We start from the raw sequence: 15,398 nt of genomic DNA on the forward strand, positions 1-15,398 counted from the left end.
ATTGTTTCAGGCTTCATGGCTCTTTCTGTAACAATGATGGCAGGTTCAATGGTGTAATCCTTCCAGGCTTTCATGATGTTCTATTGGGGTCCCCTTTGACAGAGTTGACAGTCCTTTCCATAGAGTACTGTGTGTGATGAGGCTCAAAGGTTCTTATGACCTCCTGATCTAGAGGCTGAATTAGTGATGGTGTGTTTACGGCATTAGACCACTCTGACACCTTTGGAGGTGAACTCATGGGATTATGGGTGGCCAAGGGCATTGTCCAATACTGAAAGAACTTTAAGATGCAGTCCCTTAGTGGCAAGGTACTTCTTGACTTCAGGGACAAAGCATCAATGGAATCCTGACAAGCGGTTCTCGCCGTCCAGGCCTTCTTGTTTTACAAGCCAAAGACTGGCAACTGCTGTTTATCTTTTTTCTTCAAGGGTCAGGGGTTGGCCACTTTATAGGTAAAGGCAGTCCTGATAAAAAAAAACCTGAGTGCATTTGCACAAAACAGTAGAGTTAGCCTATCCCTTCCTCCTTTAAGTGTTAGAACTCACTTCTCTTCCTAATAAATGTTTCTTGTGACATTTTCTGCCAGAATAGGACACTTTCATCTGCATTAAAAACCTGTTCAGGCAGATAGTCTTTCTCCTCAATGATTTTCTTAATGGCATCTAGGAATTTGTCTGCTGTCTCTTGGCTGGAGGAAGCTGCTTTTCCTGTTATCTTGACATTTTTTTAAGCTTTCCTTTTGCTTTGTCATATAGTGATTTCACTTTTTCTTGAATCACATCAGAGTCTACAGGTATGCCTTTCTTACAGTAGACTTGCACCCACATAAAGCTGCATTTCTAATACAAGGTAAAAATGTGTTTCACAAGAAGTACAAGTTTTCATGCCTGCTGGTGTAGCTACAGTGACAGCTTCATGTATTTTCTCTCGCTTTTCTTTTCTTCTTCCTTTTTCTTTCTTTTTTTTTTTTTAAACAATGGTCCTTTTTTTACAATGGTCCTTATGCTGGATTCATTTGTCTTGAAATGGCGGGCAATATCAGCTGCAGATTTCAATCTACATATCAGGCACTTCAACTTTTCCTTGTAATGTCATGACTTTTCTTTGCTTCTTGGGAGCACTTCAAGCATCACTAGTGGCACTTCGTATGGGTCCCATGGTTATTCAAGGTTTACGGTACTGCATGAAACACGATGCAAGATCCATGAGAACTGCGAGAGATCACTCTTTACTGCAATATGCACTTTACAGAGAGGGGAACTGCTCACATGGAGATGACTGGCATCACATGGTGTTTTAAGCGGATACTTGAGCTCCCCACAACAGCAACAGGAGGTGGCTATGAAGTTATATACTGTACTACAGTTTTATGCGTATGATTAAATACTGAATCTTAATGCTCGTTTACGTTTCTTTTGAGTGCAAATCGTTGTCATGTATGGTCTGTAAATGTTGGTGTGCATAGTTTTGATAAATTTTAACTTTTTTAGCTGGGCGCGGTGGTTCAAACCTGTTCTTCCAGCACTTTGGGAGGCTGACGCAGATCGCTTGAGCTCAGGAGTTCAAGACCAGCTTGGGCAACAAGGCAAAACCCCATCTCTACAAAAAATACAAAATTAACAGGGTGTGGTTGTGTGCACCTGTGGTCCCAGCTACTTGGGAGGTTGAGGTGGGAGGATGGCTTGAGCCAGGAAGGCGGAGGTTGCAGTGAGCTGAGATCGCACCGCCGCACTCCAGCCTGTGAACAGAGCCAATTTAAAAAAATTATCAGCCGGGCGTGGTGGGTCACGCCTGTAATCCCAGCACTTTGGGAGGCCGAGGCAGGTGTATCACCTGAGGTCAGGAGTTTAAGACCAGCCTGGCCAACATGGTGAAACCCCTCTCTATTAAAAATACAAAAATTAGCCGGTGGGCACCTGTAATCCCAGCTACTCGGGAGGCTGAGGCAGGAGAATTGCTTGAACCCAGGAGGCTGAGGTTGCAATGAGCCAAGATGGCACCACTGTACTCCAGCCTAGGTGACAGAGCGAGACTCTATCTCAAAAAAAATTTTTTTCTTTTTATAATAAATTTGTGTATACTTTATGGTGGTAAATGAGAAAATAGACTAGTTTCTATACATATTTTATGCATTCATGACATGCCTAACGTTTTCTTAAGTTTTTTGCTATTTCTAGACTATGCAGTTCATCTGCAAGTTTTTTCAAATTGTCATAATGAAAAACTCCACATGTAAGTGGACTTTCCCTGTTCAAACTCATATTGCTCAAGGGTCAACTGTACTCACATATTTACTTACATATGTTCACTTAATGGAATCCAATAAAGATTACTCTATCTTTAAAACTGCTGTATACAAACACTTGGGGTTCTACAGACCATAAATTCAATCAAAACAACCCTCATTTACTGGTTGCGTACTGTACTGGGATACAAAGATATTTAAGCTATTTGTACTAGTTTGTAAATTTCATGAGGATTGGGACTAAGGCTGCGTGGCTCACCCACAAGTCAGTGAAGACTGGGCTATAATAAGTGCCTCTCTCCTGCTTCCATTACTCTCCCATTTTTTTCCAATCATACAAGACCTGGCTCTACTTTAAAACAGTGACTATTACTAATTTGTGCCCTAACATCTTGCCTGAAAAAATGTATATGGCTCTAGAACCCTAAATATATCAATAATCCTTTAGCTTGGCAAAAATGAACTGTGGAATGGTAACTGTCTAATTTAAAAGCTGAGTACCCTATAGAGCAAGTCAGAAAGCCATTGGGACAGCAATTCATAAATTCTACAGTGGTGTCCATAAATGGAAGGTTGCAGTAGTCAGTGTCACACGTGGTCAACTGAAAACAAATGTAGCACCTAGGATTAGGAATCTTCAAACAGATGGGGAATCGCCCTACCAATTCCTAAGTCACAAATAAGGATGACAAAATGACTTTGGTTAACGGTGAGAGGGAGAGCTCTGGATTCTTGGATTCTTTCAGCTTTATGCTTACTACTCAATCTCAAACTTTCTCCCTTATCTGACACCTTCAATTACCACATTTGTCTGTGTTTCTTTTTCTATTTGCTCTGGTACCCTCAAAGACACATATACATACTTCTAAGAGAGATAAAAATGTTGATCTACAGGATATTAAACAAAGTGTGGAAATGGAAAGAGAAGGAAGAAGAGAAAACAAAAATCAGAGAAACTGCACTCCAAATTCTTTTTCTCTTTGGTCCTGAATTTGTGGAACTATTTTCTACAGGCACTGCGATCCACTGGGCATGAGGAAAAAAGAGGATGGCAGCTTCTCATGAACCTGGGAGCAGCTCCGGCTTTCCACATTTCACATGTCTGTTAAGAACCGCACCTAGGCTACTCTGGGTATTAGGCCTCTCAGCTGAGATTAGCTGCCTTGAAAACAAATGGAAACTGATCTTAGTTTCCTTTGAAAGGATGAAACTGGCCCCACACCCTAACAGCAAGTCTCACTGTGATAATAATATGTAAGTGATTGTCTTCTATGACTCAGTTCAGAATCTATGAATTTCAAACAATATTCAATATGGTATTTCAAGTCAGCAAGAATTTTTACAGTTTACTGGCATTGGCTAAATAATAGCAATTGTCAATTACCCACCATAAAGCAAGACCAGGACACATAAGGCTAACCTAAGCACACAGGCATCAGAATCACAAAACTAAAAGGCTTGAGTTATTTCCTTACCTTGCTCAAAACTATGCCCTACTAGGAGTATTAGTGGGGATTACAGAAAGAACCGGAAATAGGAAGAAGAGAGTGACGTAAATGATTTACAAACAATATAAAAAGCTGCTAAATGATGACATTTTGGCTGTGTAACAATGTGCCTGGAATAACAGATTCATTTAAACTTGCAAACAGGAAGCTAAGCCTCTTAAAATTATTTCTTGACTTCATTTTGAGCAATTACATAATAAGGTTTGTTTCTACAATAAGATTCACCTTAATCTTACCTCTGGTAAACAGAATTCCGGCACAGAATCCACAAATACATGACCCGAGCACTCCTTTAGCTCCTAAAAGAAATGAAAAGGAAAAATACAAGGAAGAGATATCCAGTAGATACAGGACCAAAGAAATAAACTCCCCAAACAAAACTTTTCATGAAGAATCATGGACTACTAGAGCTGGAGGGAAGCTGGGAGGTTATTAGGCCGACTGTCCTATGTTTAGGCTCAGGCAGGCCAAGTGTCTTATTAAGGGTAAAATGCTGTTTGGTTGCAGACTCAGGACTTGAAGGCACATTTTTTGATACCTCTTCAAGAAAGCCATGCATGGGTATGTGCTGCTCCCATAACCCACAATCCAGTGGTTTCCAAATAAGGTATGCAAACTGTACTAGCAACACCAGAATTATGTGGGGACATGGATTACATAAAAGGTCCCTGGCCCTATCTAAGACTGAAGGGATCAGAAACTGGGGATGAGGCCATGGAATATGTATTTATAACAAGCACCTCCAGTGATCCTGTTATGCTGTCAGGTTAGGAGTCACAACCCTACATAAACTGTTTAGAAGCTTTTTCTTCACCTACCAAGGGTTGGGAGGAAAGGGGGATGTAAGGAGGGAGAGTTAAGAGCCTGAAACAGGGATTCAACATCTACCACCACCACTACCACCATCACCACCTCCTCCACTACCACGACTACCACCACTACCTCCACCACCACCACCACCACCACCTCCACCTCCACCACAACCACTACCACTACCACCTCCACCAAAACCACCACTGCCACCACGAATGTAATGTTTTTCCTTGCAGAACATACCATTTATTTAGCATTATAAACCAAATGTATTTATTCAAAAGAAAAAAGCATATGTATAAAGAAATAGATATAGTCCAACTTCTCACCCCACCCATGACTCACCAAATTTAATAAACCTGTCTTTCCCCCACAGGCTGACCCTGAGAAAAGAGTTTGAGAGAAGGTAGTTTATATGGGAGGTGCTGAGAAAACAGAACGGAGAAGTGATCAGTGCAAAGGAAGGTGACAGATAATGGCACTGAGCCACATACAACTTGGGGCAACTGGAACTTATCCCCATGGGGAAACTCAGAAATGGTCTAACACAGACAGTTCTGAGTTATCCCACTGAGGAGCAATGGGGCTGAAATGTTTATATACCAACTTCTGCATTTGTTCAGCCTCAGGAAAAAACTCTCAGGCAAAGCCATACAGATTCCGGCAGCTGGAATTATGACAGAGGACAGTGAAATAGCAAAGTCTGAGAGATATGGGTGGGCTACCAATAGGGTCTGCTACGATGCCTCCTGAAGGCCACTAATGCTTTCTCCTCTCACTGACTTTAAACTGAAGTCCACAGTGAATTTTTTGCACCATTAAGGTTAAAGCTACCTATGACTTTACACTGAAACCAGTAAAAGACAGAATGTGATTGACAGTTTCCTTTGCTCTTTCCAGAAAGGGAAAGATACTGTTGTAATTTTTTTCTATTATGTTTCCATTAGTCACTCAACATATATTGTACATATCCATATATACATGTATCTATATTTACACATCAGAGTCTGAATGATTTTACTCTCAATCTTTATCTGAAAATAGGGCATTGACTACATAGTACTGGTCCTTTTGAATTTTATAAGTCTCATATCAGAACCTTGATAGACAATTTCCTCCCCTTGCCTTCCATTGTACACTCTGGTTTCTCTCCTTAGATGAGTACCATTTAACTAGCGACAGGCTGAGCTGAAAGGAGACTGAACACAGTTCTTAATTACAATGTACCTGCCAGCTAAAAACAAATGAGCAATTATGTTTAATGGGAGAAGACTACCCACTCCCTTAGGATGAGGTTAAAAATGATTAAAGACAAATCATGGGAAATTTCAAAGCTTTGCCTGGTCTTAAATGGGCTATGTAATCTTCTTCCCCATAATGCTACATTTCAGGACAGGGCGTATGATGAAGTCTCCTCACAGGCTTTCATCCTTCCTGGCCTGCAGAAGCATATTTGCCATTCCAAACACTTACAATGTCACTGTATTTTATTCACCACTCCCTTCTAATGAAATACTCCCACATACACATGCAAGTCATTTCGCTCACAATGCGCTGGTAATGGGATGCTTCGGAGCCTTTTGCAGGGAACAATGATTTATAGCCAGCAGGAGACTCAGGCTGAAATCAGGTGCACAGGTTTCTGAATATCACATAATTTCACAGTCAGCTCTGAAGAAAATCTGGTGTCAAATTATGCATTTGGCTTGTACTTGAGACTAGGGTGTAGTTACAGGAATTAATTCTGTAAAAAGGGCACCTCTTTATTTAACAGTATCTATTACAAGAGAAAATGCCTTATTTAGATGAATCATGTTAAGCATCTTTAAACTCTTTAGTTTTTCAAATGTGAAACTTAGGAAAGGAAGAATGATTTAGGGGACTAAGAAGTGGCCTGAGGGGGCTTTACAGTCTTTAACCTTCCTATACCTCTGATTTTAGTACGAAGTTTGACTAGCTTATAGTTGTAACATTTTTGGTAGCTTTAGTCTTTCATTTATTAAGTTAACTGTCTAACTATTGATCCGAGGAAGGAATTACTGAGAAGATAACCTAATGTCAAAAATTTAATAACCTCAAAGAGAAAGAAGTAATTTAAGCCATTTATTTTAGGTGTAGTCAGTCATTAAAGTCATAATAGGACTCCAAATCCCAGAGTCCTAGAACTGTTTTTTTTTTTTTTAATCATCTATAAAGATTGTCCATTCTAGGCTATCAGGACAGGTTGAAACGGGATCACAGATCATAGTGTCGGAGACCCACTATTTACCTAAGAGTACTGTCTCCTGCACAAGAAGGCACTGCTGGGGAAGTCAAACACTCTGCTCCTCAGACCGTTCCCCACACAGTGGCCAGAGTGATCCGATCTGACAATGCCACTGTCCTTCTGTAACCTTCTGTGGCCTCTCATTACCCAAAAAAGACCCAAGCTTTTTACAAAGCCCTACCTGATCTGACCCTTGATAGAAGCAGTTTAAAACTCACCTACCTGAGGATTTTAAAAGTTATTCAAAAAAAGGTTTTACTCTTTGCAATCACAAAATGAACTGGATTGAATTCTTTAAAAAGCCTGGTCTTTGAAACACTCATTGCAATTCTAGAAATAATAGTTGTCTTTCTGTGGTGATAAAAGGTATTTGCAGCAGAAGTACTTAGATTTCTACACATGAGCAAAATGGATCTGAATCAGAACAATGACATTCTCTAAAAACATGCTTAAAAACAGTAGTTACCATGTTCTGAAGACCCTAGCATAGATCTTGGGGTTTTTCAGAGAGGAAAAAAAAAAAAAAAGCCATCAGTCACACTAACAGGGTGGCTCTGGTATGAGAAGATAGCTTTCCACTGGGTGTAGATAGGCTTTAGTTTGTAGTCTTAGATATTACCTTGTCCAAGAAAGCATTTCCATCCTTCAAGGACCAGCCAGGAAGATTTGACAGCCTGGGACTGCAAAACAAAAGATTAAGATTAAATTAACCTAAATAGATTATAATCCTCAATGATTTCATGGTAACTTACTGTCTCCATAAAGTTAAGAACAGTTTAAAATTACTGGCAGTAGTTCTTACCCTAAATTCCAATCAAAAATAAGAGAAATAACCATGTTGTATCAAGCTTAAAAATTATGTGGCAACAGGATATTAAAAGGTCAAATAGTTTAGTGGAAAATTGGAAAAACTAAAAGAATCCTATGCAAAATAATCAAGAAAAAAGATGAGACATGAGAGCCTTTTATAATTGTCCAATCACCCTGTCTTCTTTCCCATGTGTTTGACAACAGTCCTTAGGACAGGGCAGAATAGGCATCATCTTATTGCAGATGAAAAAACAGATGCAGAGAGGATAGGAGCTCTGATGAGAACACTGCCCTACTATCTTCCCATCAGCATTCACAACAAACACGAATACCCGAATTCCAGTCCAATCCATGCTTTGGGTTCACAGCTTTACAAGTGGATTAGTCACCTGTCACCTGTGACTTGAGTTTCCAATTCTGGAGAATGAAGCTAGTTTTCCCAAGTGTTACAAAATGACACCATGTCTAAAGTGAACAGCTTCTAGCAGATGAGGTCAATTTCATGTATATGTTACATTTTAAAAATTTGAATTAAAAAATCATTTGCTACTAGTAATCTCAAGATTTAACTGTGTTCTACTAGTTGACCAGAAGAAATATAATGCAAGCTGAAAGTGCCAATAACTCAGGAGAGAAAACAGTATGCTGGTAAAAGTAAAAGCTTAATGAAGAAGGCAATGTGTGAAGAAAAAGCCAACAGGATTCCAAGTTGGATGGTAAAAGGATTTCAGCACTCACTACAAAATTAACTTCTGTGATGCAAAAGTTAAGGGCAAAGTAAGGGTGCGGGACTAAAAGAATCAGAAACCAAGTATCTCCAAGGTCCCTCTTCCTCTTCCCAAAATAATTTGATCAGATGCTAAGTCTGTAATTAGATGATAGGTATGAAAGTCGACACAAAAGCATAAATATGTGAATATCTGTCAATATTTTAGAAATGGTTAAAAACCTGAATAAAATATAAATGCATCTATTTTCAGAAAAAAGTGAGAATTGGGGGTGGGGTAAGTTTGTTTTTGTTTTTGTTTTGTTGTTGTTGTTGTTTTTTGAGATGGAGTCTCACTCTGTCACCCAGGCTGGAGTGCAGTAGTGCAATCTTGGCTCACTGCAACCTCTGCCTCCCGGGTCCACGCCATTCCCCTGCCTCAGCCTCCCGAGTAGCTGGGACTACAGGTGCCCGCCACCACACCTGGCTAATTTTTTGTATTTTTAGTAGAGATGGGGTTTCACTGTGTTAGCCAGGATGGTCTCGATCTCCTGACCTCATGATCCGCCCGCCTCAGCCTCCCAAAGTGCTGGGATTACAGGAATGAGCCACTGCACCCAGCCGGGGGTGGGGGGTAAGTTTTAATTATTAGGTTGGTGCAAATAATTCTGACGTTAATTCCAAACTTACAGAAAAGTTGCAAGGATGTGAATACAATGGACTCCCACATACCCTTTATCTAGATTAACTGTTTACATTTTGCCTTTATTTATCCAAAAGTGAGAATACCATTTCATACTAGAGAATGAAAATCACTACTGGAGGCCAGGTGCGGTGGCTCACACCTGTAATCCCAGCACTTTGGGAGGCCAAGGTGGGAGGATCATTTGAACCCAGGAGTTTGAGCCCAGCCTGGGCATCATAGTAAGACCCTGTCTCTATAATAAATTAAAAAATTAGCAGGCTGTGGTGGTACACGCTTGCAGTCTCAGCTACTTGGGAGGCCCAGGAGGAAGGATCGCTTGAGCCCAAGAGGTCAAGGCTGCAGGGAGCCGTGATTGTGCCACTGCCACAAAGCAAGATCTTGTTTTGAAACAAGACCCTGTCTCAAAAAAATAGAAAAAGAAAATCACTACTGAGAGAATCAAATTTGACTGGTATAAATCATACCTGATAAACTTTTTTTTTTTTTTTTTAAACTCTGGGAGTTTTTAAAAAAGTTTTTAAAATAAACTCTGGGAGTTTTCTGCTGCAACTTTTCAGAAAAATATGCTATTACCATTAGTTGTTTTAATTCCCATCTCATTTCATAGTCATATATTTTGAAGACTTCTCACTTCTTGAAAAATATATTTGCTATCAGATCAGATTAAGAAAGCAAGCATTCCAATAAAAGTGTAATGACAAGACAATGCGGACACTGTTCTCATTTCATGCATGTTAACTCTCTAAAACAAGGTTGTAAATATCTACTTCCCTTTACAAAGAGAACTGGATCAAAGGACACACACTCTGTCCGTTCCCCATCAGACCCACACAAATCAGATGACAGATGCAGTTAGTTGCCCTCAACAAATGTTTAGAAATAGTAAGTTGCTTATCAGAATATAACTAATTTTTTAAAAAGCAAAATTTTCAGGTGTTGTGGTTTAAACTCCTGGAAAACATTCTTTAATAACATCAAGGCCACCTATTATACCTGGGTGGTTACTTTGGGTTAGAGCCACTGCTAGTAGATGAGACTGAATGCTCAAAGGAAATCATGACCACATTGTGACAACAGTGCCAATGACAAAGGGATGCAAATACATCACCACATGGCAAAGAGATGCTGACTATAGAGATGAAAATATTTGCTTACTGTGTTCCAGTGAGTTAACGAATAAACCATAAAGAGTAAATTTTAAGTTACCAAAGGGGAAGGGACTTATTTTTTTGCTTTTAATGATTACAAAGTTCGACTGTGTAAACTTTGTAAACGAGGAGATAGAGATCTTTCCACAGAAATCTAATAAAATGGCTGGGCATGGTGGCTCATGCCTATAATCCCAGCACTTTGGGAGGCCGAGGCAGGTGGATCACCTAGGTCAGGGGTTCGAGACCAGCCTGGCCAACATGGTGAAACCCTGTCTCTACTAAAAATACAAAATTATCCAGGTATGGTGGTGTGTGCCTATAATCCCAGCTACTTGAGAGGCCGAGGCAAGAGAATCACTTGAACCTGGGAGGCAAGGGTTGCAGTGAGCCAAGATGGCGCCACTGTACCCCAGCCTGGGCAAAAAGAGCAAAACTCCATCTCAAAAAAAAAAAAAAAGAAAGAAAGAAAGAAAATCTAATAAAATATGAGAGGTAAAGGTACCAAAAAAATGATTATAGAAGAGCACATCTTTGCACCCACTATTTTACTAACATTTCTTAGGAAAAAAGGATACCATTAAAATTTTTAGTCAAAAAATGCATGAAAGATTTATTTTTAAAGTAATTGTTTATTTTGGAAAAATAGGTAAATTATTCTAAGATTTCTGTGGAAAGATCTCTATCTCCTTGTTTACAAAGTTTACACAGTCGAACTTTGTAATCATTAAAAGCAAAATAGCCTAAGACAAGTAATCTATTGCCTAGGAAAATACTGAAGAGAAGATTGAACATTATACGTAATTTCTTTTTTTTGTTGTTTTTTGAGGCGGAGTCCCACCTCCTGGGTTTGCACCATTCTTCTGCCTCAGCCTCCCGAGTAGCTGGGACTACAGGTGCCTGCCACCACGCTCGGCTAATTTTTTGTATTTTTAGTTAGAGACAGTGTTTCACTGCGTTAACCAGGATGGTCTCGATCTCCTGACCTCGTGATCTGCTCGCGCCTCAGCCTCCCAAAGTGCTGGGATTACAGGCGTAAGCCACCGCACCTGGCCCACAATTTCTTTTTTATTTTTATTAGAGACAGAGTCTTACTCTGTCACCCAAGCTGGAAAGCACTTGTGTGATCACAGCCCACCACAGACTCGAAGTCCTGGGCTCAAGTCTCAGCCTTCCGAGCAGCTGGGAGTACAGGTACATACCACCATATCCAGGTATGAAATGTGTTACTTTTATAATCAGAAAATAATAGTGAAAGAGGCATGAGTCCATTCATTCATTTATTCAAAAAATATTAACAAGCTTAATACTCAGTGCAAACTGTTGGAATGATAGTAAATAAACAATCCTTTCCTTTCAAGAGTTTGCAATCTAGTGTAGGGAGAGAGTCATTACACCAGAATAAAATAAGAGCTCTGACAGGGGTATGCAGGAGGTGCCATGGGTTCACACAGAAAGGGCACTTTTGACAGTTTGCAGTGAGGTGGTAGAGCAGAAAACAGGAGTTAGGAAGTGAAGGTAGAGGAGATCTTTCAAGAAGAAGGAAACAGGGAAGAGCCTCATCACAAGGTGCAGTGTTGCAGGCAAGTGAGGTGTTCATATTTTCACTCACTGAATCTTTATTCGCGTGTCACTTTAGGAATCTTTATTTGCATGTCAAGATGCTGGTGATAGGACTAGGTGCCAGCGATAGGACTGTGAGCAAAACACTCCCTCCTCCTGAGGAAGCAGGCAAGGCACACGAATCCAGTCAGCATGCAAATTGATGGGGACAAGTGGAGGCAGCATCAAAAGATTTCCCTGGGGACATGAGGACTGAGTTGAGATCTGCACAGGAGCAGAGTCAAGGGGAAACTGAGGGCAGGGCCTGAAGGAATAGAGAAAGTTTAGCTCCCACTTACAGGTGAGAACATACAGAATTTGGTTTTCTGTTCTTGTGTTGATTCACCAAGAATAATGGCCTCCAGCTGCATCCATGTCACTACAAAGGGCATGATTTTGTTCCTTTTTCTGGCTGTGTAGTATTCCATGGTGAACAGCCCAGCAGGTTCCTTCAGTCCTTCTCACCATGAACATCTTCCATGAGGGTTATTCACATGGAACTTTGAGCAGATTCCAAGACACTCCCTCCCAGTCCCCATCCAGCTAGAACGCCATCATTATGTCCTTCCTACATCAAAACTGTAGTCATAGATGATCTCACAGAGTCTTCCAAGCTGGAGAAACAATACATGTGACTGCTCTGAGGAAGGAGTCAGACGATTTCTTTGAAACTATTTAATAGAAGGAAACAAAGAACAAGAGGCAGAGTATAAAGAAGGTACTGGAGGGGCAGGCATGAAGCCTGATACACTGAGATGAGTGTGGTGTTTATCCTAAGAGCAATGAAAAACCACTGAAAGGTTTTAAACAAGTAAGATAAGATTTGATTTGTGCTTCTACAAGATGACTGTGGGGAAAATGGAACCATGTGCCTTCTGATAATAGATACTATCATTGGCATGGTATTCCTACCAAAAACAGTAACCCCAACCTAATCATGAGGGAACATTAGACAAACCCAAATTGAAAGTCGTTATATGAAATAATTGGCCATACTCTTAAAAACCTCAAGGTCATAAAAGACGGACTGGGAAAGTCTTCCAGATTAAAGGAGTCTGAAGAAATGACAGCTAAATGCAATGTGGATGGGATGTGGATGAGATCCTGGACCAGAAATTACCATTTTTCTCTTTTGCTATAACGGGTTTCATAGTGAATTATGACTTGGTAAAAGTGCAGACATATGTATAAGGTATACAGATTAGACACTGGTATACTATCAATGTAAATTCTCTGATTTTGATTTTTGTACCATGGTTATGTTAGAGGATGTCCTTGCTCTTTGGAAATACACTCAAGCATTTATGGGTGAGGAGGATCATGCCTGCATCTCACTCTCAAACGGGTCAGAAAAAAATTATGTGTATACATACCAAGAGGAAATGATAAAGCAAATTTGTTAAAATGCCAATAAATTGGTAAAGGCAATTAGGAATTGCTTGTACTATTTTTGCAGCTTTTCTGTAAATCTGTAGGATTTCAAATAAAAAGTCACACAAAAAAGATGACTCTTGATTGAGAGAGGGTCAAGATGATAATTGATGAAACTGGTGAGGAGGCTTTAGTAATGATACCTATAAAAGACAAGAATGACTACAGCAGCACTGAAGAGAAGTGACTGGATTTTAGAACTATTTAGAAGGTAAAAGTGTCAAGGCTTAATCAAAGACTGAATATGGAGCAGGGAGGAAGAGGGCTGAATCAAAGTTAACTCCCAGTTTTCTGGTTTTTATAAAAGGATACCATTTACTAAGATAGGAACTTGAAGAAAACCCTATCTGGAAGGATACATTTTCCTCTTCTGGACCCAGTCTGATCATGAAAAAAAGTTTGAGGGCATGTTGAATTTTTTTGTTGTTGTTGTTGTTTTGAGACACGGTCTCTCTCTCTCTCTCTGTCACCCAAGCTGGAGTGCGGTGGCACAATCATGGCTCACTGCAGCCTCGACTTTCTGGGCTCAAGTGATACTCCTGCCTCAACCTCCCAAGTCAGCTAGGACTACAGGCACACACCACCATGCCTAGCTAATTTTAAAATTTTTGGTAGGCATTTTGGACACATCAATCTGGAACTTGGAAAAGAGTTACTAACTAAAGATACACATTTGTAAGTTGCTGTTTGGATGGTTATTGCAGCTCTGAGCAATTTACTTTTTATTATTTCAACTTGTATTTAGATTCATAGGGTACATGTGCAGGTTTGTTACCTGGTTATATTTCATTATGCTGAGGTTTGGGGTACAACTGATCCTGTCACCCAGGTAGTGAGCATAGTAGCCAAGAGTTAGTTTTTCAATCCTTGGCCCCTCCTTATCTAGCCCTTCTAGCAGTCCCCAGTGTCTACTGTTGCCATCTTTATGTCCATGTGAACCCAATGTTTAGCTCCCACTTACAAATGAGAACATGCGGTATTTGGTTTTCTATTCTTGTGTTAATTCACCAAGAATAATGGCCTCCAGTTGCATCCATGTCACTGCAAAGGGCATGATTTCATTCTTTTTTTACGGCTGTGTAGTATTCCATGGTGTATATATACTACATTTTCTTTATCCAGTCCACTGCTGAGGGGCACTTAAGTTGCTTCCATGTCTTTACTATTATGAATAGTGCTGAGCATTTATTAAATGCCCTTAGTGGAGAATATGATGGGGCCAAGCAATGAACACCGAAGATGTCAATACATGATGGCCAATTAGAGGAAAACACATCTCCAAAGTATACAGAGAAAGAAGGGTCACAGAGCTAAGAGGAAAACCAGGAATGCATTATCATGGAGGTCAGTGATGCTGAATGGTCAAATAAGATGAGGACTGACAAATGCCCATCACATCTAATAACATGGAAGTCATGTGGGACCTAAGAGGTTCTAGTGGAGTGGTGTGGGCAGAGTGAAGACCGGACAGGGTTTAGAAATGCTGAAGGGGAAAAAGGAATTGAGAGAAGGTCAAAAATTGTTTTTTAAATTTTAAGTTAAAAGTGAATGATTATAATACCATTTGACTCAGCCATCCCATTACTGGGAATATACCCAAAGGACTATAAATCATGCTGCTATAAAGACACATGCACACGTATGTTTATTGCGGCATTATTCACAATAGCAAAGACTTGGAACCAACCCAAATGTCCAACAATGATAGACTGGATTAAGAAAATGTGGCACATATACACCATGGAATACTATGCAGCCATAAAAAATGATGAGTTCATGTCCTTTGTAGGGACATGGATGAAACTGGAAACCATCATTCTCAGTAAACTATCGCAAGAACAAAAAACCAAACACCGCATATTCTCACTCATAGGTGGGAATTGAACAATGAGATCACATGGACACAGGAAGGGGAATATCACACTCTGGGGACTGTGGTGGGGAGGGGGGAGGGGGGAGGGATAGCATTGGGAGATATACCTAATGCTAGATGATGAGTTAGTGGGTGCAGCGCACCAGCATGGCACATGTATACATATGTAACTAACCTGCACAATGTGCACATGTACCCTAAAACTTAAAGTATAATAAAAAATTAAAATTAAAATTAAAAAAAGTGAATGATTATAATTAAATGACAATCAAGATGGAAAACTCCAAGAC

At 40.0% G+C, this 15,398-nt stretch overlaps 1 protein-coding gene across 3 annotated transcripts in view; it reads right to left on the minus strand.

The window, feature by feature from the left end:
* Nucleotides 1-15,398, minus strand: part of INTS9 (integrator complex subunit 9) — a 123,397-nt gene that overhangs the window by 77,526 nt on the left and 30,473 nt on the right. For all 3 annotated transcript variants that reach the window (XM_003830775.5, XM_063606693.1, XM_008956211.6), the window contains 2 exons: nucleotides 7,452-7,512; nucleotides 3,990-4,052 (listed from right to left, as the gene is read on the minus strand). In XM_003830775.5, the coding sequence (XP_003830823.1) occupies nucleotides 3,990-4,052; nucleotides 7,452-7,512 (124 nt within the window). The remainder of the gene's footprint in view (nucleotides 1-3,989; nucleotides 4,053-7,451; nucleotides 7,513-15,398) is intronic.

The sequence above is a fragment of the Pan paniscus genome, chromosome 7 (assembly GCF_029289425.2).
Source record: "Pan paniscus chromosome 7, NHGRI_mPanPan1-v2.0_pri, whole genome shotgun sequence".
Classification (NCBI taxonomy): Eukaryota; Metazoa; Chordata; class Mammalia; order Primates; family Hominidae; genus Pan; species Pan paniscus.